We start from the raw sequence: 27,259 nt of genomic DNA on the forward strand, positions 1-27,259 counted from the left end.
TTTTTCTGGGATTCCTGTGGAAGAAGCACAAACAATCTGCTTCTCATGGTTAGCAGGGCATCTGATTTGAATGCTTTATAGAAAAAGAGGTTTGGTGCCTTGACCAACTGAGTATTGGGGGATGTATCTTTCCTATTCATTTATGGTTATATTTTATATTATTTGTCATGGTAGTCAGCCGTTATCTGGAAGGTCCTGAGTGATTCATGGGGAAAAAGAACTTATCTTTTAACAAAGACTCTAAGGTGTAGGGAAGCGGGAACTATCTTATCCCCCGCCCCCTTTTTTTTTTATCTTGCCTTTTGTTGCCCTAGTTGTTTTATTGTTGTAATTATATTGTTGTTATTGCTGATATTGTGGTCGTTGGATAGAACAGAGAGAAATGGAGAGAGGAGGGGAAGACAGAGAAGAGGAGAGAAAGAGACATCTGCAGACCTGCTTCACCGCCTGTGAAGTGACTCCCTTGCAGGTGAGGAGCCAGGGGCTCAAACTGGGATCCTCAAGCCGGTTCTTGCACTTAGCGCCACCTGCGCTAAACCTGCTGCGTCACTGCCCGATACCCAGGAACCGTCTTTGAACATAAACTCTATGGCCATGCCAATAGCAACCTTGAGGGCACATGTGGCTCCCCACATGTCCCCCTGTCTTATATCATGTTTTGATGTTTGGCAGACTTTGTTTTATGGCAGGGTGGACTGTGCCTGTCTTAGGTTGGGGATCAGCCTTCCGTCTTACCCGTCATTGGAACACCTGGTCATTTTTGCCCAGTAGTACCAGGTGCCCTGTCTTAGGTTGACTGGATAGCGCTAGTTTCCTCCTAAAAGTAGCCAGAAAGAATAAAGTTTACTAAAAGAAATGAAGATTAAACACACTTCCTTCTCTAATCTATATGGTGCTTTAAAAAAAAAGTTATTCACGTCGGGCAGTAGCGCAGTGGGTTAAGTGCACATAGTGTGAAACACAAAGACCCGTGTGTAAAGATCCCGGTTCAAGCCCCTGGCTCCCCACTTGCAAGGGGTTTGCTTCACAAGCGGTGAAGCAGGTCTGCAAGTGTCTATCTTTCTCTTCCCCTCCTCTCTCAATTTCTCTCTGTCCTATCCAACAACAACGACATCAATAACAACAACAGTAATAACCATAACAACAGTAAACAACAAGGGCAACAAAAGGGAAAAAGTAACCTCCAGGAGCAGTGGATTCGTGTTGAAGGCACTGAGCCCAGCAATAACTCTGGCAAAAAAAAACCCAAAAAAACTATTGAATGATTCCTGAAAATGCTAAATCTACTGCTGTTTTACAGTTTTATTTAATTTTAATAGAATTTGATTATGAAATTAAGATGCAAAAATCTTACTGATTGTAGCTAGCAGGTAGCTCACCCACCCGTGTGTTCAGCCTCGGTTGTACCCTGGCATCACAATGGAGAGTGCTCTTGTACTAGGTGTGTGTGGGGGGTCCACTGCTGTAGTATCTCTCCCTCTCTGTGTCTCTATCTCTGAAGTAGAAAGGATGAAAAGCTTAGCCCGTGAGCAGTGAAATCACACGCATGAAAATTTGATGCTGTAAAAAGCACAAACGAAAAAAACAACAGCAGCAACAATGACAACAACAAAAACTCTTGATGATATGTCCCTGTAAAGTATTATTTTCCTATTTGAGAATAAAACAACATGTAACTGCCTTTAAAAACATTCTCTGGAGCTGGGCAGTGGTGCAGCGGGTTAAGCACACATGGCGGAAATCGCATGGACTGGCATGAGTATCCCAGTTTGAGCCTCCGGCTCGGCTCCCCACCTGCAGGGGGTTCGCTTCACAGGAAGTGAAGCAGGTCTGCAGGTATCTGTCTCTCTTCCCCTCTCTGTTTTCCTCTCCTCTATTTCTCTTTGTCCTATCAAACAACAATGACAGCAATAACAATAATATTAACAATAACAATGATGATAACAAGGGCAACAAGAGGGAAAAAAGATAAAATAAGTAAAAATAAAGACTTCACATTTAAAATTGTAAATGGACCATGTATTTCAAATTTTGTGTCCAGTGTTTAAGACAGAAGCTCTGAGGGGTCAGGCAGTGCCGCAGCTGGTTAATCCCACATAATACAAAGTGCAAGGACCCACAAGGTCCTTGCATGAAGTACAAGAACCGGCACAAGGATCCCGGTTTGAGCCCCCGGCTCCCCACCTGCAGGGGGTTCGCTTCATAGGTGATGAAGCAGGTCTACAGGTGTATGTCTTTCTCTCCCCCTCTCTGTCTTCCCCTCCTCTCTCAATTTCTCTCTGTCTATCCAACAACGACAGCAGTAACAGCACCAGTCATAACAACAATGATGATAAATAACAAGGACAACAAGAGGGAAAAAAAAAACTCATTTTGTAGCCCAGGAAGTGGCACAGTCACATTGGACTATCAAGTGTGAGGTCCCAACTTTTTTTCCCCTTTTGTTGCCCTTGTTTTTATTGTTGTTGTGGTGAGGTTCCAACTTTCATCCTTAGTATCACGTGTGGCAAACGCTAGAAGAAGAAGTATCACGTGTACCAGAATAATGAATGCTCTTGTTTCTTTTCCCCTTTCTCATTAATAAATAAAATCTTCCTGAAAAGGCATGCTAATTTTAACACAATTCTGTTTTTATTTTCTAATAAAAACTTAGCTTGGTTTCAAACTTATGTGGTGTTAAAAATAGTGTTAAGCACTTAAGAATTCCTTGAAACCCTCCTCCCCCATAGATTTGGTTAAGATGTAGAAATAGTACTGTGGAGTTTGAAAAATAGAGTTCCTGGTTTTTAAGTGATACTAAAATTTGGAGAATTGGCTTGCCAATTCTAGCAATCAGCTAGAACAATGGTTTTGATCTGTCATGTATTCTTGTGAGGGATTTTAAAGATAGAAAAAATAGGATTAGAAACCCATGATCCTCCTGGTAGTGCACATTTTGCCATGCATAAAGACCTGGGTTCAAACACCTGGCTGCCATATGGGGGGGGTACCTTCATAGGGAAGGTTCACAAGCAGTGGAATGGAGGCAGTACTATGATGGGTCTCCCCCCTTTTTTTATTTTAAAGAGCTATTTATTTTTTATCTTTTTATTTATTTATTTTGGGTAGAGACAGAAATTAAGAGGGGTGGGGAAGACTAAGAGGGAGAGAGACAGAGAGACATTTTCAGCACTGTTTCACTGCTTGTGAAGCTTTCCCCCTGCAGGTGGAGACCAGGGGTTTGAACCTGAGTCCTTGTGCATTGTAATGTGTGCATTCAACCAGGTGTGCCACCACCCAGCCCCCTGATGTGTCCTCTTTCTCTCTATCTCTTTTTTCTTTCCATCTCTCCCTCTATGTCTTTCATCCTCTTATCTAAAAAAATAAAAAAAATTAAAAAGGAAGAAAGAAAAGAGTTCCCTGAGAGCAGAAAACTAATGCAGGGAGTCATGGAGCCCCAGTGATAACTCTGATAAAGAAAAAAAAAAAAGGCGGGGGTGGGGGAGAAAGAAAAGAGAAAAAAAAAAGAGCTGATATTTCATCTCCTATTACTATAAGTGAGGGCTTTTAGCTGATTACTCCTCAGAAGAGAACTTCCACTTGAAAGATTAACAACTTGGGTTGGGGGTGGCACACGTGGTAGAACACACACTACTATGCTCAAGGATCCAGGTTCAAGAGCCCTGTCCCTACCTGTGGGGAGAAGAAGCTTCATGAGTGGTGACAGTGCTACAACACACTCTTCCCTACCCATCTTCCCCTTCCTTGTAAGTTTATGTCTCTATCTAATAAATGAATAAATAAATTAAATTCTTAAAAGTAAAACTTAAAAGATTAATAACTAGGGTAATAAAAGAGTTATATTCTGCTTTTTTTTTTAGAGTTTCTTTTAAAAAAAAGTCTCTTTCTATATTGTACATTGAACTTGTTAATGCCTAAATGTATTGAGGAATAGTAGCATATAGTGGGAAATATCAATATGACCTGGTTATTTTGTAAAGGTATCTTGAGTAAATGCCACTCCCCCCCTCCCTACTTTCCCCCCTCTATCAAGAATGGTAGGAATAATTTCCATGGTAGAGTTACTTCTGTTTGATATGGCCCTCTAGTAAGAAAATATCAGGGCGGCTTTAAGAGACTTTTCTGGACTAGATCTCTTTGCAGAGATTGACTACCCTCAGGGAGAAAATATCTTGGAAAATTCTAAACCACCTTTGAACTTCAACTTTGGAGCATAGCTCTTGAGAGCCTTCTCTAGTCAAATTCTGGCTACTTCTTCTAACCTGAACTGTGTTAATCTGTCTGCCCTTTCTCTAACTGTTGGTTAAACACATGTCCTCTGTTCATCTATCTTCCTATTTACCTATTCTTTAGACTGATTTCCAACTCTCAACTTTCCCTGTCCTTGTCTGATTCTTTTTTTAAAAAAATATTTATTTATTCCCATTTGTTGCCCTTGTTGTTTTGTTGTTGTAGTTATTATTGTTGTTATCAATGTTCTCGTTGTTGGATAGGACAGAGAGAAATGGAGAGAGGAGGGAAAGACACCTGCAGACCTGCTTCACCACTTATGAAGCGACTCCCCTGCAGTTGGAGAGCTGGGGGGCTTGAACTGGGATCCTTACGCTGGTCCTTGCACTTTGCACCATATGCACTTAACCAGCTGCACTACTGCCTGACTTCTCTTGCGTGATTCTTTTCCAGTCATCTGGACTGCCAGAGCCTTAACTGTCAAGTGTCAAACTTTGATCTGTTCACCTAAACTTTCCACTAGCCTCCACACAACTAGTGTGTTCATCAGACACCACTAGTGTGTTCATCAACACCAGTCTGGGTTAGAACATTGTATGTTCTAGTATCTCAAGATAGCCTTCAGATTACATTTATTCTGTAAATACATGATTGCATGTCAGGCTTTCTACCCACTGTACCACCTCTAAAGTTCCAACATTTGTGGTCTTGAATATAGAATCTACAGCAAAGCAAATCAGTCATCTGCAGGTATTGTAAAACAAATCTGAGTTCCCACTCATTATGCATGGCATATGATATACTACTGGGAAAACTTAACTTGAAATTCATTTAAACCTTAATTGTTTCATGCAGAATTCAACTCAGAATTTAGTGATTCAGAGCTGAATCTGGTGGGGGAGTGACTAAAGTTGAAAAACTCAGTGTGGCAGCTGGATGAACCTGAGAGATTAATTCCTCTGAGGAGAAGAATTGCTTTCTGATTATAAGGACTTTTTAAAAAGTCTTTATCTTTATTTATTGGACAGAGATAGCCATAAATTGAGAGGAAGGGGGGAGATAAGGAGAGGGACACCTACAGTACTGCTTTACCACTTGTGAAGCTTCCCTTCTGCAGGTGGGGACTGGGGGCTTGAACTTGGGTCCTAGAGCATTGTAATATATGTGCTCAACCAGGTGAGCCACCACCCAGCCCTGATTATAGGGATTTTCTTATTTAACTAGTGTTATTTCTTTTGTCTGTTAGACACAAATACAGACTCAACATCAACTTCAGGTACTTACTATAACAAACTTTAGTGTTTCGCTAAGACAACAAGAACTGGGCCAGAAAAAACATAAAAAAATAAATTAAGAACCTTTGAAGTAGGACCAGTGAAATAGCTTACTTGAATAATGTACCGATTTGTGATGCACATGGCCCAACCAAGCCCAGCCCCCGAAACATTGAAGGAAGCTTCATTACCATGGTCTCTCTCTGCCTACCAGGATTGTGCTAAAAAGATTAATGTGTATTATCCCTCAAAATAAATGGTTAATATAATCAAAATATAAAATTTATTGGACAAAATTATCCACAGTATTTTTTAACTGTATTGATGTTTTCAGAGACAAAATTGGGCATGTTTAGGATGGTATGACTGCAGAATCTTGACTTATTAATAATCCCATCCCAGGGTCTAATGGCTATTGACTGCCCATATACTGGTATCGTGGACTATCGGCAGGTGGCTCTGTCATTTGCTAAAGATTTTCAAGAAGTTGGTGGCTCTGTTTTGACCAGTTTTGAAGTAAAAAAAATTGAAATGGCTAAAGAAAGTCCTTCAAGAAGTGAAGATGGTAAGCCATCTATGCTTTTCTTTTGAATACTTGTTCTAACTTTAGATATAATTCAGAGACTTTTTTTTTCTCCTAAATCTGGGATAGTGCATAGAACTACCACCAAGAATGAGGTGAGAACAGGGCTTAGAGATGGAGGCAGGTGCAGAAGGGACAAAGGCAAGATTGGATATTGGAAAACTAGAATTTCTGAAGGGCCTTGTGCTCATAGAGCTAGATACTGACTAGACACTTCTTACTGAGTTGTCTGACTTAACTTTCAAGACTGTTAATAGAAAATTTAGTTGCCAAATATTTTCCCACTCTTTAGGTTACAGTTAGAATCTCTTGAGAATACTAAATTTGTAATGCAGATTTGCATCATTTAATCTTGCTGAGTCATCTTGCCAAGAGCTAGGTGTGGTCCGGGAGGTGGCTCAGAGGATAAAGCGTTAAACTCTTAAGTGTGAGTTCCAGAGTTCAAATCCTGGCCGCACATATACCAGAGTGATGTCTGGTTCTTTCTCTCTCCTCTCTTATTAATAAATAAATTTTAAAAATATTGCTTTCCTGCCAGCATGGACACCAATCAGGGAAGGCTTCCAGGATGTGACTTCGTCATTTTGAATTTTACCCCTACCCTCCAGCCCACATCTTCATACACTGCCTTCATTGTAAATGACACTTAGAGTTTGTTGTTTTGCTTTGGAAACATTGTGTTAACCTGATGGATGATTTAAGTCTTCTATTTGCTATTGGGATATTTGAAGAAGAGAGAGTTGTGCTCGATTTATTCTTCACTGATAGATTTTTAAGATCTAGACCATCTGAATCATTTTCCCAGTGCCCTTCTCAGTTCTGAGATGATGAACACAGTTGTTAAATAAATTAAGGCTGTTATAGGTAGGTAACAGAATAAATCAGATTAAGGACGAAGGTAGATCATGGTCTTTATATATATGTTCTCAAATATATGCTATATATCAGATAAAGAAATACATATATTTTTTGGAGGGGGCTGGGGAGATAATAGCATAATGGTTATGTAAAAAGCCTGTGATGCCTGAGGCACCAGAGGTCCCAGGTTCAGTCCCCAAGACTGCCAACATAAGGCAGAGCTGAACAGTGCTCTAGTTTAAAAGAGAGAGGGAGTCAGGTAGTAGCACAGCGGGTTAAGTGTATGTGGCTAGAAGCGCAAGGACTGGTTTAACGATCCCGGTTCGAGCCCCAGGCTCCCCTCCTGCAGGAGTCTCTTCACAAGCAGTGAAGCAGGTCTGCAGCTGTCTATCTCTCATCTGTCTTCTCTCATCCCTCTGTCTTCCCCATCTCTCTCCATTTCTCTCTGTCCTATTCAACAACAATGACATCAATAACAACAATTATAACTACAATTAAAAAAAAAAGGAGAGTCAGGCGGTAGCACAGCGGGTTATGTGCACGTAGTGCAAGGACCAGCGTAAGGATCTAGGTTCAAGCCCCCAGCTCCCCACCTGCAGGGGCATCGCTTCACAGTTGATGAAGCAGGTCTGCAGGTGTCTGTCTTTCTCTCCCCGTCTCTGTCTTCCCCTCCTCTCTCCATTTCTCTCTGTCCTATCCAATAATGATGACAACAATAATAACTACAACAATAAAACAACAAGGACAACAAAAGGGAATAAATAAATAAATATTTTTAAAAATCTAAAAAAAAAAAACAAAAAAACAAGAGCAACAAAAGGGAAAATAAATAAATATATAAAAAAGAAAAATATTTTGAGATTCTGTATATCAATCTGTCTGGAACTAATTTTGTTAACAGTTTATTATTGAAAGTTTTTATGTTGTAATAACCTTTTTTAAAAATAAAATTTATTTACTTTTATCTACTTATTATTATTATTATTTATTTTTCTAACCAGAGCACTGCTCAGCTCTGGCTTATAGTGGTGCAGGGGATTGAACCTGGGACTTCAGAGCCTCAGGCATGAGAATCTCACTGCATAATGATTATGCTATCTACCCCTGCCCATAACCTGCTTCTTCATACAACCTAGAAACCATAAGAAGTCAGGTAGCCAGTAATGGGCAGCAAGATTTTTTTTTTCATGTCATACAATTAGTTCTAAGGAAAAATTAGCATTCATGCATTTGAATCATGGTTTCCTGGAATGTAGTTTAGGAATTATAACTGTGATCGCTTGTATAGGAGCTGAGGTGGAGATTGATTTATGAACATAGACTAAGTAAATTAAACTAAAAATGCCAAAAGTTTTATGTATTGTCCAGTTGACCTTTTTTTGTGTGTGTGATTCCAGGGTTATTGCTGGGGCTCAGTGCCTGCACTATGAATCCACTGTTCCTGGTGGCCATGTTTTTTTTTTTTTTTTTTTACATTGTTGTTGCTGCTGCTGCTGTTGTTGGATAGGGCAGAGAGAATTTGAGAGAGAAGGGGAAGACAGGGTGAGAGAAAGACACCTGCAGACCTGCTTTCACTTATGAAGTGACCTCACTGCAGATAGGGAGTGGAGGACTCAAACCAATATCCTTGCACAGATCCTTGCACTTCCCACTATGTGCACTTAACCCGCTGCGAGAATCCGGCATGAAGCCCAGCCAGTCTATCTTGGCGTTACTCTCGATCGCACTCTGTCATTTCACAAACATCTCATAAAAACTGCAGCAAAGGTGGGTGCGAGAAATAACATCATTGCAAGACTGGCCAGCTCCTCATGGGGCGCAAGCGCTTCCACACTACGATCATCATCTCTGGCATTATGCTATTCCACTGCAGAATACTGTGCCCCAGTATGGTTCCGTAGCCCCCATGTCCACTTGGTCGATTCCAAATTATATTTCTCCATGAGGATAATTTCTGGAACCATCCGTTCCACCCCGGTTCCATGGCTGCCAGTTCTTAGCAACATCGCCCCGCCAGATATTCGTCGGGATGCAGCATCATCTAAGTTCATTTCCCACGTCTACGCTCGACTGGACCTGCCAATATACGCGGATATCTTCGCCCACCCTATTCAACGCTTGACGTCTCGTCACCCAATCTGGTCCCCTATGCCTGACTGAACTTCTCTGTTCCAGTCTCTTGGAAACAGAGCTGGCAGTCAGCTGAGGTAAAGAACAAACACCTCATCACAGACCCCTGCAAGCGTCAACCCGGCTTTGACCTAGCACGTTATGATTGGGCCCTCCTCAATCGCTATCAAACAGGCCATGGCCGGTGCGCCGCTATGTTCCATCGCTGGGGAGCCAGAGACGACCCGAACTGCCCCTGCGGCTACAGACAGACTATGACCCACATAGTCAACAACTGCCACCTCTCCAGATTCAAAGGAGGTCTGGAAACTTTACATCAGGCTCAACCTGATGCTGTTGACTGGCTATGGAAGAAGGGCAAACGCTAGAAGAAGAAGAACCGCCTGGCGCCACCCACCTTTTAAAAAAAATTCTTATATTATCTTTATTTATTGGATAGAGATAGTCAGAAAGTGAGAGGGAAGGGGGGGGATAGAGAAGAACAGAGACAGAGAGACACTAAAGTACTGCCTCACCACTCTCAAAACTTTCCCCCCTGCAGGTGGGGACTGGCAGCTTGGACCCAGGTCCTTGTGCATTGTAACGTGCACTCAACTTGGTGCGCCACCAACTGGCCCCAGGTTACTATCACAGTTATGATAAAAGAAAATCTTTAAAATTTGTTACCAGTGTGATATTTCAAATATTATATGCTGAACTTCTTTCACTTAAAATAAATATTATTTTTTTTCTCTTTTAGGGTTGAAGTATCCCATTGTTATAAGGAATGAAAAGGTAAAGACTCCTTATTAATAAAAGAGACCTATTTACTTTATGAGACAGACGGAGAGATAGAGAGAGACCCCAGAGCACAGGTCGGCTCTGGCATATGTATTGTTACAGTTTGCAACTTTATGCATGAAAGTTCTATGCTCTATTACTGAGATGTCTCCCAGGCAAACTTAAAGATTATTAATCAAAGTTGTCTACTTTTATCTCTTCTTTCTTAAAAACTTGCATTAAACACATTGCTTTTTTATGTCATGGAATGAAATTTGTCTAATACAGTAGTTATTCTGAAAGAAATTATTTGAGAACACTATAAAAAGACTTTCATTAAGGGGCCAGGGTGGTAGTGCAGCGGGTTAAGCGCACTTGGCTCAAAGCCCAAGGACCAGTGTAAGGATCCCAGTTCGAGCCTCCACCCCCAGCTCCCCACCTGCAGGGGGGGTCACTTCAAAAGCAGTGAAGCAGGTCTGCAGGTGTCTTTCTTTCTCTCCTCTTCTCTGTCTTTCCCTCCTTTCTTCTCTGTCTTTCCCTCCTTTCTCGATTTCTCTGTCTTATCCAACAACAATGATAACAACAATAATAATAACAGCAATGATAAACAACAAGGGCAAGAAAAGGGAAAAAATAGCCTCCAGGAGCAGTGGATTTGTAGTGCAGGCACCAAGCCCCAACAATAACCCTGGAGGCAAAAAAAAAAAAGACTTTCATTTTAAGAAGGGTCCCAAGTTGGGAATGTCTTCATTAAGTGATTGTGTCAGCAAAGGATAGGATTGTAACATTTGGAGTATTTAATTTTAAGACAAAACTTTTTTTGTGTTTTTATTACTCTGCCTAATTATCTATGTTAATCTGCTAACACTACTCATTAGAAGACCTTGCTTGGTTTGGGTTGGAGTGGGGGGGGTCACTGTGTAGAGGGAGATGGGCTGCTTTCCTTCATCTTCTGGTAGTAAAAGAACTATTGCATGGGAGCCACCTCTCTCAATTTCTCTTTGTCTCTATCCAATAATTAATTAATTAATTTTTAAAAAGCTATTGAATGGCAAGGAAGTATGCATTTGTTGCATGTCCACTAGACTTGAGTTCAGTCAGGGGAACAGAGTAATTAGTTAGTGTTATAGGTTTTATTATAGGAATTATGTCTTACACAATTCTGAAAGTATCTCAGGAAGCAAAAGTTCAGAAGGTGTGTTGGCCATGTCTCCAAACAATCTATGAAATTTAGTTTATCTAGCTGCTGAAGTGGGAGTACAAACAAGCTCTGAATATTCAAGGGAGTAATTGCCTTGTGTCTATACCTTGGTAATAGGTCAGTAAGATCAGTAGATGGTAAACAGAAATAGATATGGAACTAAAAATTCACTTTACAGTGGGTATTTGTCACTATGCTGGGCTAAAATAACCTTCTGAGTATAGCGGTTGTTGCTTTACTTCCTGCCAGCTCATATGCAATGCCTATATTGGTCAACTCTGAGCTGGAACTATGTAGGTAAGAAAATTCTATCAATTGTAATTCCCAACTTAACCAAATTGCCATACTATGAACCCCATGCAGTCCAACTCTTTTTCTCTGGCATCTTTGTATATCCTCTTTAGCCATCTTTCTTTCTTTCTTTTTTTAAATTGGAGAACCACTTTTTTTAAAGTTCTTTCTTTATTTATTTTCCCTTTTGTTGCCCTTGTTGTCTTTTTATTATTGTTGTAGTTATTGTTATTGATGTCGTTGTTAGGACAGAGAAATGGAGAGAGGTGGGGAAGACAGAGAGGGGGAGAGGAAGATAGACACCTGCAGACCTGCTTCACCACCTGTGAAGTGACTCCCCTGCAGGTGGGGAGCCTGGGGCTCGAACTGGGATCCTTACGCCAGTCCTCGTGCTTTGTGCCACATGCACTTAACCTGCTGTGCCACCATCCGATTCCCAGTCATATTTATTTCTAAGTAATGAGTGTAATGGGAGAGAGAGTGAACATACACCAGCAATCTCTGGTGTCCCTCCACATCTTTTTTTTTTCCCTCCAAGGTTGTAGCTGAGGCTCAGTGCCAGCACTAGGAATCCACTTCTCCCAATGGCCAATTTCCCCCCTTTTTCCTATTTCCTATTTTATTCGATAGGACAGAGAGAAATTGAGAGGGGAGGGAGGGAGGATCACCTAAGGATGCACCAAGACAGTACCAGAATTACTTTGAGAACACACCAAATCACAGGTGAGTGCAAATACGTGTGGCTCTTGGACACACAGAAGCTTAAGGAGAGATTCCTGGGGCTAAAAGCCCATATCTACTTGGGATCAGATGGTAATAGTCTGGCAGTTTGCCAGTTGAGGTGCCACCTCTGGTCTGAGTTTTATCAACAAAAAGATTGCTGAAGGGAGAAGAGGACCTTGTAAGACTGCAACTGTGAGTCTTGACTGCTACTGTACCTTGGAGCTGGAACAGCAGTGGGGAGACCCTGTACTACTATTGGGGCAAAGAACTGACTGGGGAACTCAGGAGAAGATCTACACTCCTGGTGGTCTGGAGGTGGGGCTGTATAGTGGGACCCTCTCCAAATTATTGTCCTGATGTTGGGAGACATGGTGAATAATTGCTTCAGAACCCATGGAGTACAAATAGGATTTGTTTAGAAACTCACAGGGCTAAGGACTGCTGCCTGGCTTGGCTTTGACTGCTGGCAGAGTGTAGAACTGGGCCCAGGGCTTTGGACCCTTGGATCTTGGGTCTCTCTTTGCATAACCACTGTGCTATCATTCCCCCACCCTGTTTTATCTCTTGGTCAGGAGTGAGTAATTAAGCTAAAAAAAAATCTATTTACAATTAAAAAGCTCCCAAGCTCCCATAGCCTGCAGGGAAGAAAGTAAGAACATAAGAGGGATTAATAGCCACTGTGCTTCACTTTAGGGATTGAGATAACATTGAAACAACTGTTAATTTTCAAAACTGTGAACTCTTAATACCTTACTTAGACACAAGTCAGTCAGACAAGTGTGATTAGTGGATTGAGAAGTAATCAGAGAGGGACCTCATAGCACACCATATATAATGGTTAAACTAAGAAGTAACATTGGAGAAATGAACAGGAGAAAACGTCAGATAAAAGCCCCCAAAGGGTAGAAGCACATAAGAATGAAAACAACGCTAATAGAGGCATTAGCCACAGGAGTGAGGAAAGCTTTTGACAGTAATATCATTGGGGGAAACAACAAATGAGACTCTGAAAGAAAACACTAATTATCTCAAGGTAACTAGAGAGCTGAAAACTGAAATAGCTGAGCTAAGAACACAACTAGCTGAACAAGCTAAAACAGTATCAGAACAGAGTAACAAAATAGCTGAGCTACAGAAAACAACAGAAGGGAGAGAGAACAGAACAAGTAAGGCAGAAAACAGGATTAGCAAGATCAAGGATGAACTAGAGAAAACTAATAAAGATCTCAAAAAGAGATTAAGAGATACTGAAAAAAACCAGACATGGAATGACTTCAAAAGAAGTAATATACACATTATTGGCTTACCTGAGGAAGAGTGGGAGGGGAAAGAAAGCATTCTACAGGACATAACAGCTGAGAACTTCTCCAGTCTAGACAACATAAAAGACATAAAGGTTCAAGAATCCCAAGGGTCCCAAATAGAATTAACCCAGACACTAAGACACATCATATATAGAATGAAAAGGAATGAGGATAAAGAAAGGCTCCTGAAGGCTGCAAGACAAAAACAAAGAATCACTTACAGAAGAAAATCCATAAGATTAGCAGCAGATTTCTCCACACAATCAGAAGAGAATGGCAAGATATAAATTGAGTGCCAGTGAGAAAGCTTTCAACCAATACTACTGTATCCTGCTAGACTGTGATTCTGACTAAATGGAGACCTTCTCTGCCAAGCAGCAGTTGAAGTAATCAACTATCACCAAGCCTGTCCTGCAAAAAGTTCTGAAAGCTCTTCCAGAAGACTGAACACACAGGAATACTTCCTTCCACCTTCTATGAAGCCATTGTTACCCTGATACCAATAGTAGACAGGGACACACACAAAAAGAAAACTACAGACCAATATCTCTGATGAACTTAGATGCTAAAATATTAAACAAAATTCTAGCCAACCAGATACAGCAGTATATTAAGAAGATTGTTCATCATGACCAAGTGAGGTTTATCCCAGGGATGCAAGGTTGGTTTAATATACGTAAGCCAATCAGTGTGATCCACCACATCAATAAAAGTAAGACCAAAAACCACATGGTTATATCAATAGATGCAGAGAAAGCCACTGACAAAATACAACATCCCTTTATGATCAAAACACTACAAAAAAATGAGAATAGATGGAAAGTTGCTCAAGATAGTGGAGTCCATATACATCAAACATCATACTCAATGGTGAAAAACTGGAAGGATTTCCCCTCAGATGAGGTACTAGAAAGGGCTGCCCACTATCAGCATTACTCAACAGAGTCCTTGTCATAGCAATCAGGCAGGAGCAAAGAATTAAAGGCATACAGATAGGAAGAGGTCGCACTCAGTATTTGCAGATGATATATGATAGTATACATAGAAAAACCTAAAGAATCCAGCAGGAGGAGTTGGGCAGTAGCGCAGCACGTTAAGCACAGGTGGCACAAAGCACAAAAAACAGCATAAGTATCCCAGTACCAGCCCCCAACTCCCCACCTTTTGGGGAGTCGCTTCACAAGCGGTGAAGCAGGTCTGCAGGTGTCTGTCTTTCTCTTCCCCTCTGTCTTCCCATCCTCTCTTTATTTCTCTCTTTCCTATCCAACAACGACAATGACAATAATTACAACTTTAAAAAGAATAAGGGCAACAAAATGGAATAAATAAATATTTAAGAAAAAAGAATCCAGCAGGAAGCTCTTGGATACTATTAGGCTATATAGTAAGGTGTCAGGCTACAAAATTAACATACAAAAGTCAGTGACATTCCTCTATGCAAACACTAAGAAAAAGAAATCCAGAAATCAATACCTTTGACTATACCAACAAAAAACAATACAATATCTAGGTATAAACCTAACAAAAGATGTGGAAGATTTGTATACTGAAAATTACAAGTCACTATTCAAGGAAATACACAAAAAAAATGGAAAGATATTTTATGTTCATGGGTTGGAAGAATTAACATCATCCAAATAAATATTTCCATCTGAGATAGACCAATGCACTTTTCAGCTCTGGCTTATGGTGTTGCAGGGGACTGAACCGGGGAACCTCATGCCTGAGAGTCTGTTTGCATAACCATTATGTTCTCTACCTCACCTATCAAAATGTGTATTTTACTGAGAGCCATATACAAATTTAATGCAATCTCAATCAAGGTCCCACCCAGTTTTTTGGGTTTTTTTGTTTGTTTTTAGGAGAATAGAACAAAACTACAAATATTTATCTGGAACCAGAAAAGACCTAGAATTGCTAAAATAATCTTGAGAAGAAAGAATAGAACTGGAGGCATTACACTCCCAGATCTCAAATTGTATTATAAAATCATTGTGATCAAAACTGCTTGATACTGGAACAAAAATATACACACTGACCAATGGAATAGAATTGAGATGCCAGAATTAAGCCCCCACACTTATGGTCATTTAATCTTCGACAAAGGTGCCTGGAGTATTAAGTGGGAAAAGATGAGTCTCTTCAAAAAATGGTGTTGAAAATACTGGGTTTAAACGTGCAGAAGAATGAAACTGAAGCACTATATTTCACCAAACACAAAAGTAAATTCTAAATGGACCAAGGACTTGTGTGTTAGACCAGAAATTATCAAATACTTTGAGGAAATTATTGGCAGAACTCTTTTAAAGACAAAATTTAAAAGACATAAATTTTAAAGACATCTTTAATGAAACAAATCCAATTACATTGAAGACTAAATTAAAAATAAACCAGTGGGACTACATCAAATTAAAAAGCTTCTGAATAACAAAAGAAACCACTACCCAAACAAAAAGACCCCTCACAGAATGGGAGAAGATCTTTACATGCCATACATCAGACAAGAGTTTAATAACCAGAATATATAATGAGCTTGCCAGACTCAAGAACAAGAAAACAAATGACTATCCAAAAATGGGGAGCAGCATGAACAGAACATTCACCAATGAAGAAATCCAAAAGGCCAACAAACATGATAAAAATGCTCTAAGACTAGAGATCTGATTTACGTGAACTTGCCAAAAGGAAAAGAAAAAGTCTAAATAAAAAAGAAGCAAGAAAACTGTAAGACTTGTGAGAACTATGGTGTGGTTATCTTTGGGAGAGAGGGGATACAGAATTTTGGTGGTGGGTGTGGTGTGGACTATAGATTGCAATCTTTTTTTTTTTGAAATTTAAGAAAGGATTAATTAACAAAACCATAGGGTAGGAGGGGTACAATTCCACACAATTCCCACCACCCAATCTCCATGTCCCACCCCCTCCCCTGATAGCTTTCCCATTCTCTGTCCCTCTGGGAGCATGGACCCAGGGTCATTGAGGGTTGCAGAAGGTAGAAGGTCTGGCTTCTGTAATTGCTTCCCCACTGAACATGGGCGTTGACTGGTCAGTTCATACTCCCAGTCTGCCTCTCTCCTTCCCTAGTAGGGTGGGTCTCTGGGGAAGCGGAGCTCCAGGACATATTGGTGGGGTCTTCAGTCCAGGGAAGCCTGGCCGGCATCCTGATGACATCTGGAACCTGGTGACTGAAAAGAGTTAACATACGAAGCCAAACCAATTGTTGAGCAATCATGGACACAAAGCTTGGAATAGTGGAGAGGAAGTATTAAGGGGGTACTCACTGCAAACTCTAGTGTACTTCTGCTTTCAGGTATATATTTTGCAGTAGTTTATGGATACGTGTGAACATATGCTCTCTCTCACAGAAACTGGTGTATATCTAGGTTTTGGGACTTTGTTAGAAAGTGAACCACCTGAGATGGAATTAGAGTATACTATGAAAGGAAAGGTCTCACCCGAGTAATGATGCTGAAGGGTTGTCATTCCACACATGAAGTCTCTGGACACAGTCTGAAGTGAAGCATGTTGAGGTGGCAATCGTTGTGTTGGTTAGGTTGTGATCGGCAGATGCAATATTATTTGATATGGATTGGGAGAGGCATACGGGAAAGTGGGCCCTATCCAATGGTTCTAGGACGGGGAAGTAGGGGCTCTATAGTGGAGATGTGAGGTTCCTGCTGTCTTAGGGTTCAAAAAGACAATGGATAGTTAATGTTATCATCACATTATTTGGTAATTGGGTTAACTTTGAAAAGTCCTTTTGTTAGGGTTTTCTGTACAGTACCCAGTATCTTATATATAGCTGTGCTATTGGTTGCTTCTTCTTCTTCTAGCGTTTGCCCTTCTTCCGTAGCCAGTCAACAGCGTCAGGTTGAGCCTGATGTAAAGTTTCGAGACCTCCTTTGAATCTGGAGAGGTGGCAGTCATTGACTATGTGGGTCATAGTCTGTCTGTAGCCGCAGGGGCAGTTCGGGTCGTCTCTGGCTCCCCAGCGATGGAACATAGCGGCGCACCGGCCATGGCCTGTTCAATAGCGATTGAGGAGGGCCCAATCATAACGTGCTAGGTCAAAGCCCAGTTGACGCTTGCAGGGGTCTGCGATGAGGTGTTTGTTCTTTACCTCAGCTGACTGCCAACTCTGTTTCCAAGAAACTGGAACAGAGAAGTTCAGTGTAGGCATAGGGGACCAGATTGGGTGACGAGACGTCAAGCGTTGGACAGGGTGGGCGAGTATATTGGCAGGTCCGGTCGAGCGTAGACGTGGGAAATGAACTTAGATGATGCTGCATCCCGACAAATATCTGGCGGGGCGATGTTGCTTCTGATCTACTTGGTCTAGGCTTTTGAGATAGTCTGCATATCAATTACACAGCCTATATATTAAAAAGATTCAGTTTGTGTTTTGAAAAACTTCGAGACATACAATTAATTTCCCCCGTCTTGTATTAATTAACTAGTGATTTATATGACTACATTTTACTAGGAGTGTACATAAACACCGTTCCCACCACCAAAAGACTGTGACCCATCTCTCCCACCCACTCCCACCCCCCACTGGCCCAGGAAGCTGCATGTCTACCCCTCACCACAGGGTTTTTACTTTGGTGCCCTACTTACAATTTGGTCAGGTCCTGCTTTTAGATTCCCTTTCAGATCTTCTTACTCAACTTCTGTTGATGAGTGGGATCATCCCATACTCATCTTTATCTTTCTGACTTAGCTCACTTAACATAATTCCTTCTAGCTCTGTCCAAGATGGGTCAGAGAGGGTGGGTTCATTGTTCTTGATAGCTGCATAGTTGCAATCTTATAATAATCTTGTAACAAACAATAATAAAAATTTTTTTAAAAGGAAATAAAGTAGCAAATAGGTAAACACTGACAGGATAAAGCTATAAATATGCAGATATTAATCACAAATTTTATGTATAAATACAATAACTTAAGTTTAGAAATCTCACACTATTAAATCTCATTCTAGTTTGTCAGATCTTAGGAAAATGGTGTGTGTCTGTGTAGCTTAAATATTCTTGCTAGGTAAAGCATTACATTTCTAGTTTTTTTTTAAAAAAAATAACTTTTAATTAGTGATTTAATAATGATTGACAGGATTGTGTTATAAGAGGGTACAATTCCCATCACCAGAGTTCCATATCCCTTCCTCTCCATTGGAGGTTTTCCTGTTCTTTATCTCTCTGGAAGTATGGACCAAAGATCTTTATGGGGTGCAGAAGCTGAGAGGTATGGCTTCTGTAATTGCCTCCCCACTGGACATAGGCATTGATAGATCTATCCATACCATGTGCCTGTTTTCTATCTATCCTTAGTGGGGTAGGGCTTTGGGGAGTTGGGGTTCCAGGACACATTGGTGAGGAAAGTCAGATTAGCATCATGGTAGGTAGCATCTGCAACTTGGTGGCTGAAAAGCATTAAGATATAAAGCAGAACAATATGTTTAATAACTAGGATCTTAAAGGTAAAAGTAGAGTCTTCATGTTGGAAGGAGCTAGGAAGTCTATTTCAGGTATATTCCAAATGGCCCATGACTACTAATTTTTGACTGAGCCCAATATCTGACATGCAGGTGGCCTAGGAGTATTATCTGGGAAGATAGTCTCAGAGTTGAAGATAAGACTAGAAGCTGCATAAGGGCAGAGAAAAGGTTCCAAATATGGGAAAAGTATATAAATACCATTAACTAACTATAGATCCTGTCAATCTGACCTAGGGCCCATGTCTATATTTAGCATAGGAGCCTGTGTAACCTCTGCAGCCCTGTCAGTCTGAGCTTTCATTCCATGATCATAGGAACATTCTAGGCTGCACCCATTTCAGGACCAGTCTTCCTCTAGTGGCAGAGTATGTTGACCCAACCTCCCTCTGGAGAGTGGGGCAATTTCTACTACAGTTCTACATTGAGGGCAATGTCCCATAGAAGCCCACAAGAAGATTTATGATGTTCCTGACGGAGATGACAGTGGTGGAAAGAGAGATTTGTTAGAGGTATAGGCTCATCATATCTATATGGAAATTCCAGGATTCCCTGACTAGGGCCCTGGATGATGGGGTGGCCTGTTAGTGACCAAAAGGGCCATCATTTAAAGTGTGCTAATCTCTTGCCCTTACCCAGTTTTTGTAGTTCTTACTTTATCTGACATGGTTGGACTTAGAGTGATTGAGGGAAGTGAAATAGGAAGTAGGTGAGGAGGGTATCTAGGTCTAAGTAGAAAATATTTGATTGGAGCCAGGTGGTGGCACACCTGGTTGAGCATATGTTACAGTGCACAAGGACCCAGGTTCGAACCCCAGTACCCACCTATAGGGGGAAACTTCATGAGCAGTGAAGCAGTGCTACAGGTATCTCTTTGTCTCTTCCTCTGTCACCCCTTTCCCTCTCAATTTCTGCCTGTCTCTATCAAATAAATAAAGATACTATCAAAAAAAATTTTTTAAACCCTCCTTTCTGTTTTAAAAAAAGAAAATATTTGATTATCTTTTTTTTTTTTTAAAGAATTTATTTATTTATTTATGAGAAAGATAGGAAGAGAGAGAGAAAGAACCAGATATCACTCTGGTACATGTGCTGCCGGGGATTGAATTCAGGACCTCACACTTGAGAATCCAGTGCTTTATCTACTGTGCTACCTCCCAGACCACTTGATTAATTATCTTATGGTGTCTTTTTTTTTTCAAGTCTTTCTACTTGTTTGCTGTACTTATTGAGCATTTCTGCTTCAAAATACAAAATTTAAGGTGACATCCTATTGCATGGTGTATAAGTTTCTAACTACCACCAAATGCAGAAGAACTGATAGTCATATTTAATGTGTTGTTTGTTTATTTTATTGCCACTAGTGTTGTCACTGGGGCTTTGTGCTGGCACTACGAATCTACCACTCCCAGTGCCTTTTTTTTTTTTTTTTTCCCTATTTTATTTGACAAGACAGAGAAATTGAGAAGCAGAGACGTGTATTCCTAGAGGTGGGGAGTAGGGGCTCAAACCTGGGTCCTTGCATATGGTACTGTGTGCAGTACTCCTGTTTTTTTTTTTTTTCTTAAGATTAATTTTATTTATTGCGTATAAGAGAGGCCTCACAGGAGGCAGAAAGAGAGGAGCCTAAGTACCATCCTGGTATGTGTGGTGCCAGGGATTGAACCAGGAACCTTTGAGCATGAAAATTTGGTGCCTTACCAGTTGAGTTATTTCTCCAGGTGCTAGGGTGGTCTTAAAAGGAATTTTTAAAAGTCCATTTCTGTGCTTTTATTGAATTTTCTTCCATCATCTGCCACTCCCCACCCCATATGTTTTCCTTTCTAAATCATACAAGTAATTTTTGTTTTCTATTCTAGGAAGAAGTACGATGTCAGTATGTTTTGACTTGTGCAGGACTTTTCTCAGACCGCATTTCAGAATTGAGTGGATGTAGCCCTGATCCTCAGATTGTACCGTTTAGAGGAGATTATTTGCTTTTAAAGCCAGAAAAATGCTATCTTGTAAAAGGAAACATTTATCCGGTAAGTAATGATGTTTCTGCTTCTTACCATTCTCAAGATAGTGGTGGATAAAAAGGGAATGAAACAAAAACTTTTACATGTGTTGCAAGTAAGAGATATTTTTATTTTATCATTTAAACGTATTTATTAATGGGAGGAGGAGACTAGAGCATCACTCTGGCATATGTGATGCCAGGAACCTACTTCTGGACATTAGGTGGGAATGTTCATGCATCTTCACCAGCAGCTCTTTGGTGTTTCTGGTGTATATTACTTGAGCTCTGTGTTTTGATACCAGTTTAATAAGCCCTTTACTGAGGAGCTCCTGAAGGGCAGCCACGAATCTTCAGTTTCTCAGAGACAACAGCTGGAGTTTTCAGCTTATAGTTATGAACTTCTTTACAGAGCTTGTCATACGTGGCTTTGTCAAACAAGACGAGGTTATTAAGCTTGTCCTGAACTTTGCCTTTGGACCACTTCTTCTTTTTGACCTTTCCCCCAGACTTGTCCACTGGATCTTTGTCTTTTTTGGCTGACTTTCCAAAAATATGGAATGCTTCACGAATTTGCGTGTCATCCTGTCAAGGGCCATGCTAATCTTCTCTGTATCGTTCCAATTTTAGTATATGTGCTGCTGAAGCGAGCACGAATATATATATTTTTAATTTAGTGATTTGTTGGCTAGAGATAGCCAGAAAGGGGGGAGGGGGAGATAGAGAGGGAGAGAGACAGAGGGACACCTGAAGCTCTGCTTCACCACTCACAAAGCTTTCCCCATGCAAGTGGGGACTGGGGGCTTGAACCCAGGTCTTTGCACATTGTAACACATGTATTCAATCATGTTTGCCACCACCCAGTCCCTGAATATGTCCTCTATTCCTCTGCCTATCTTCTTCTTCAGGGATCCCAATAACTCAGATGTTTGTTTTTCTGATGGAGTCTGCTATTTCATAGAGAAGTGCTTCATTTTCCCAAAAATTCTTTTAAAGTTTTTGTTCTGGTTTTATAGTAGTTAAATTGTAATTAATTAATTAGCTAAGTACTTGTATCCAGAAAGCATGTGTGCACCTTGGAAAGGACCATTAAGAAAGAACCTAGCTCTTGGTTTGCAGGTTTATTTTGTTTTTAATAGCCTGAGGTATGTGTGGGGAGAGTGATCAGTCTTTCAGGGATTTCCTTCAGATGCTGTCCTGGGTAGGGAGGGCCAAAAGACTGGGTATGACATCATTTAGTGTTCCCTCACCTCTTATGTCCCAAATAAATCTTTCTCCTAGGCCTTGCCAAATGTACTTGCTGCCGTTAGTCATTTTAATCTTTTATATCTATATCTATCTATACATTATATGCATATATATCAACAAGACCATAGGATAAAGGGGTACAAATCTACACAATTCCTACTACCAGAGTTCCATATCCTATCTCCTTCCTTGGAAACTTTCCTGTTCTTTACTGGGAGCATGGACCCCAGAATCATTGTGGGGAGCAGAAGTCTGGCTTCTGTAATTGCTTCTCTGCTGAGCATAGACATTGGCTGGTTGATTCATACTCCCAGCCTGTTCAGTCTTACCCTAGTGGAGCAGGGCTCTGGAGAGAGGTGGTATTCTAGGACACATTGATGAGGTCGTCTTCCCAGGGAAGTCAGGTTGGCATCATGGTAGCATCTGGAACCTGGTGGCTGAAAAAGCACTAAGATATAAAACAGAACAAATTGTTTAATAATACAAAACCTAAAGGCAAGAATATAGCAGATGAGATTGGGGTCTTCATTTTGGAAAAAGCTTTTTAAAAATATAAGTTGAAACAAGGAGATATGATTATTATTTGTTCCTGTGATCCTGGTCCCATTTGTTTTATGTTCTGTGAATCTTCTGTTTCAGTATTTGTATCAAAAAATATTTTTACGAGATCGCCTTTTCTCAAAAATTAAACATAGCACACTGTAAAACTTTTTTGAAAACTTTTATATATTAATTTTGTTTATTAATGAAATGGGGCAGGGGTGGATAGCATAATGGTTATGCGAAGAGACTACCGTGCTTGAGATTCCAAAGTCTCAGATTCAATCCCCCATACTGCCATGAACCAGAGCTGAGTAGTGCTCTAGTTAAAAAGAGAGAAAGAGAGAGAGAGAGAGAGAGAGGAGGGGGGAGAGGAGAGGGAAAGTGAGAGTGAGAGGGGAGATGGGAGATTGAACCACAGCATGACTCTAGTATATGCACTTCTGGGGAGTAATTTCAGGACTTCATACTTGAGAATCCAATGCCTTATCCATTGTGTCACCTCCCAGACTGCAACTTAAGTTTTAAACCAAAACATTGCTCAGCTCAACTCTGACTTATGGTGTTGTGGGGGATTGAACCTGGGACATTGGATCCTCAGGCATGAATCTTTTTGCATAACCATTATGCTATCTACCTCTGCCCCAATTTAATAATACATCTTGAGGCCAAAGTCTTTAATATTGCTTCTTATTTAATATTTTGTATATGAATAAGTGTAGGTATTAATTTCATTGCTTTAAATAAGTGTTTAAGGTTGATGAAAGAAAGAACTCAACTCTTCTTCCTCTGATAAAAACATCACTGATGGAGGACTTTCCCTTATTGCATGTCCAAGATACCCAACCCATTTTCTCAGTTCACTATCTATAGGTACAGAAAAGGGAATGTGGTGGCAAGTAGTTTCATGGTGTAGAAGACAGAGATATTTAATAAAGAGTTCGTTTGGGAGTTAGGTGATAGCGCAGTGGGTTAAGCGCATGTGGCACAAAGCCAAGGACCAGCTGAGGATCCTGGTTCAAGCCCCCGGCTCCCCACCTGCAGGGAAGTCTCTTCACAAGCAGTGAAGCAGGTCTGTAGGTGTCTTTCTCTCCCCTTCTCTGTCTTCCCCTCCCTCTCCATTTCTCTCTGTCCTATCCAACAATGACGACATCAGTAACAACAACAATAAAAACAAAAAGGAAATAAATAAATATTAAAAAATCTTTTAAAAAATAGAGTTCATTCTTCTGTCTGAAAATATGAGATTGTACCAAATGAAAATGCTAGTATCCCACTCTGAAATGTTTTAATTTTTCTAAAACACCAACTTCACTGGTTTCATCAGATACTTTCAAAAACTTGTAATGTGTTTCTTTTGTTTTAATTTATTTGTAAAATAAAAAATATTGACAAGACCATAAAGTAAGAGAGGTACAATTCCTGTGTGTGTGTTTCTGACAGCTCAGATACTTGCCAGTCACTTGTATTCCTAACTGAGGGTGAAGGGTAGAGGCAAATTGAGGATTTTTATGAGGAATAACCTGAGAGGATAATTCTCCACTCCCTACCCCTTGCGTCCAAGAGAAATATTTGGGGCAAAGTATATTAGTACCAATAGCATCAGTGTTTCCTGTGCTGTGCTGTGCTGTCTTTATAGCAGAAGCATAGAAGAGTTGAACTGAGTATAGATAAAAGTGCTTATCATTACCAGTTGAATGTTCATTTTTAAAGAAAGGCTATATGAGATGGAATTACTAAGTTTTTGCTGTGTTAAACCCATAGGTTCCAGACAGTCGGTTTCCTTTCCTTGGAGTTCACTTCACACCACGAATGGATGGCAGTATTTGGCTAGGCCCTAATGCAATCCTTGCCTTTAAAAGGGAGGGCTACAGACCTTTTGACTTCAATGCCAGAGATGTTATGGATATAATTGTCAAGAGGTAACAACTTTATTTAAAGAACTTTGTTCTATGTTCTTTTATTTTTAACAAGGGAAGATGTAATTTTCTTAATATTCTACTTATTTTTAGCTACTCTAGGAATCTTAATATATATAATAGGTATGTTGATTTTTTACTGGTCCAGATAGAGAGTTTTGTGAATAAGCATACTGTTTTAATTACCTCCAGAAAATTCTGATGAGCCAGTGATTTGTTTTAGTTAAAAAGAACAAGACCAAAAGCTGATCATTCATCTGATAATCCAAGGCTTGCTTTGTTAACATTTTAGTTCAGTTAGGAAAAAAAGTTTCTCTCAAAATCAGTAGATGTCTTACTTTGATAATATCATTTCTAGACAGTTAACATCATTTGAAAAACCACTGGAGAAATTACTAGAGTCATATTTGTTTCCTTTTGTGAAAAATTAAATTATTTTGTTCACCTGAAATGTAGGTTCTTAACTATTTTAAGTAAAAAATTAAGGTGGGGGAGATAGCATAATGGTAATGCATGCTTGAGGCTCTTGAAGTCATAGGTTCAACCCCCTACACCACAATAAGACTATGTAAAAAAGAATTTTTAAAGGAAGAAAAAGGGAGTCGGGTGGTAGTGTAGCGGATTAAGCACACCTGGCGCAAAGCGCAAGGATTGGTGGAAGGATCCCGGTTCGAGCCCCTGGCTCCCCACCTGCAGGGGAATGACTTCACAGGTGGTGAAGCAGGTCAGCAGGTGTCTCTGTCTTCTCCTCCTCTCTCCACTTCTCTCTGTCCTATCCAACAACGACAACATCAGTAGCAACAACAATAATGACTACAATATAAAACAAGGGCAACAAAAAGGGTAAATAAATAAATATAAAAAAAAAGAAAAAAGGAAGAAATAAAAATAAGAAACAAAGTATTTCATTGGTTTCGTTGTTCTTATTTTTATTTTTTAAATTTTTTAAATAATTTATTTATTCCCTTTTGTTGTCTTTATTGTTGTAGTTATTATTGATGTCATTGTTGTTGGATAGGACAGAGAGAAATGGAGACAGGAGGGAAAGACAGAGGGGGAGAGAAAGATAGACACTTGCAGACCTGCTTCACCACCTGTGAAGCAACTCCCCTGTAGGTGGGGAGCTGGGGGCTCGAACCAGGATCCTTACGCCACCTGTGCTTAACCCACTGTGCTACCACCTGACTCCCCTGTTGTTCTTATTTTAAAATGTCCCTCTCCAGAGGGACAAAATCACTAGAAAACTTTTACATTATACTTGAATTTTGCCTTCCACAGATTCTCTAACAGTTTACAAGCAGAACACGTATGATTGTGGGGGTAAAAAAAAAATGTATATATAGACTTTTAAGAGTCTCACTTGAGAATCACTACCATTAGTTCGGGCTGACTAAAGAAAAGTAGGGCAGATGTCTTATTATTATAATCCCTTGATTTAACACTCCATTAATGCCTTTTAGTGTTTGGATAACGTGTGATATTACATTAGAAAGCCTTGTTATTGTTAAACTTTATAAAACTCCAGTTTGAAACCACATTTTCTGGGAATTTGAGTTTGGATGCTATTCTTGTTTTTTAAAATATGTACTTATTTATTTTGCCTAGAAATAGGAATTGAGAGGGAAGGGAGATAAAGAGGGAGAGAGAAAGAGAGATACCTGCAGTACTGCTTCACCACTTGTGAAAACTCCTCTTTGCAAATGGAAACTGGGGTCTTAAACTTGGGTCCTTGTGCATGGTAACATGTGTACTCTACTAGGTACACCACCTCTTGGCTCCTTGGAAGGTATTCTTTTGATGAAGTTTCCTTTATACTGTGGTGCAAAACTGATTTTCCTTTTATACATCTTTTTGATTTTGCCTAGATTTCTGGGATGCCACCAAAAGATCTTATAGTTGTAAAAATACATTATAGTAATGAAGAATTCCCTTCTCTTATGAAGATTTTTTTCCTTTGCTTTCAGTGGCTTGAATAAACTAGCATTTCAGAATTTCTTCTACGGAGTTAATGAAATGTATAAAGCCTGCTTTCTCAGTGCAACAGTGAAACATCTTCAAAAGTTTATTCCTGAAATTACTGTCAGTGATATATTTAGGTAAGGAAAAGCTACAAAGATAATAAATATAATCACACTCTCGATAAACTTGGAAGCTGGTTTTGATTTGGTGATTGATAAAAATATTTTCAGAGTCTGTCAGTACATCCACTTGAATCTTTATGTGGCTTTTTTTTTTTAAATTTTTATTTTGGCAAGTTCATTTGTTTTAGTCATTTGTAATCCACATAGGAGCAAAACCATCAAATAGTTATCCTTTACCATTTTACTTATTTCACTTACCTTAGTCACCTGCAGTTCCATTCATTTTGTCCTGAACAGTACAATGTCATCTTTCTTTAATGACCAAGTATTCCACTGATTATTTAACCTATACTTTTTTTTTTCCTTTTATTGGGGGGAGGGTAAAGGTTTACTGACTACAGTAAAATAATTTGTACTTGTGAAGAAGCTCAACTGAAATCACATCTGGGAACTGCCACCTGGTCATTCAAAACACGGAGGTTGGAAGGCAGTAGTTTTCTGCTCAGAAGAGACTTTATTAGGAAATGTTACATGTGTAATATTTCTCAGTTTTCCACATAACAATTCAACCCCCTCTAGTCCTCTGCCTTCATGTTCCAGGACCTGAACTCTCCTCCCCCAACCCCAGAGT

General features: G+C 40.0%; 1 protein-coding gene and 1 non-coding gene across 2 annotated transcripts in view; one reads left to right on the forward strand and one right to left on the reverse strand.

Annotated features, from left to right (window-relative positions):
- L2HGDH (L-2-hydroxyglutarate dehydrogenase) overlaps window positions 1-27,259 on the forward strand; it is a 58,422-nt gene that overhangs the window by 14,341 nt on the left and 16,822 nt on the right. Inside the window, exons 5-9 of the mRNA XM_016193733.2 lie at window positions 5,907-6,069; window positions 9,815-9,849; window positions 20,704-20,868; window positions 24,393-24,550; window positions 26,512-26,643. Coding sequence (XP_016049219.1) covers window positions 5,907-6,069; window positions 9,815-9,849; window positions 20,704-20,868; window positions 24,393-24,550; window positions 26,512-26,643 — 653 coding nt within the window. The remainder of the gene's footprint in view (window positions 1-5,906; window positions 6,070-9,814; window positions 9,850-20,703; window positions 20,869-24,392; window positions 24,551-26,511; window positions 26,644-27,259) is intronic.
- LOC132533578 (U6 spliceosomal RNA) lies at window positions 21,390-21,494 on the reverse strand. The gene has a single exon (XR_009545442.1). It is a non-coding gene; the product is annotated as a U6 spliceosomal RNA (small nuclear RNA).

The sequence above is a fragment of the Erinaceus europaeus genome, chromosome 16 (genome assembly GCF_950295315.1).
Source record: "Erinaceus europaeus chromosome 16, mEriEur2.1, whole genome shotgun sequence".
Taxonomy (NCBI): Eukaryota; Metazoa; Chordata; class Mammalia; order Eulipotyphla; family Erinaceidae; genus Erinaceus; species Erinaceus europaeus.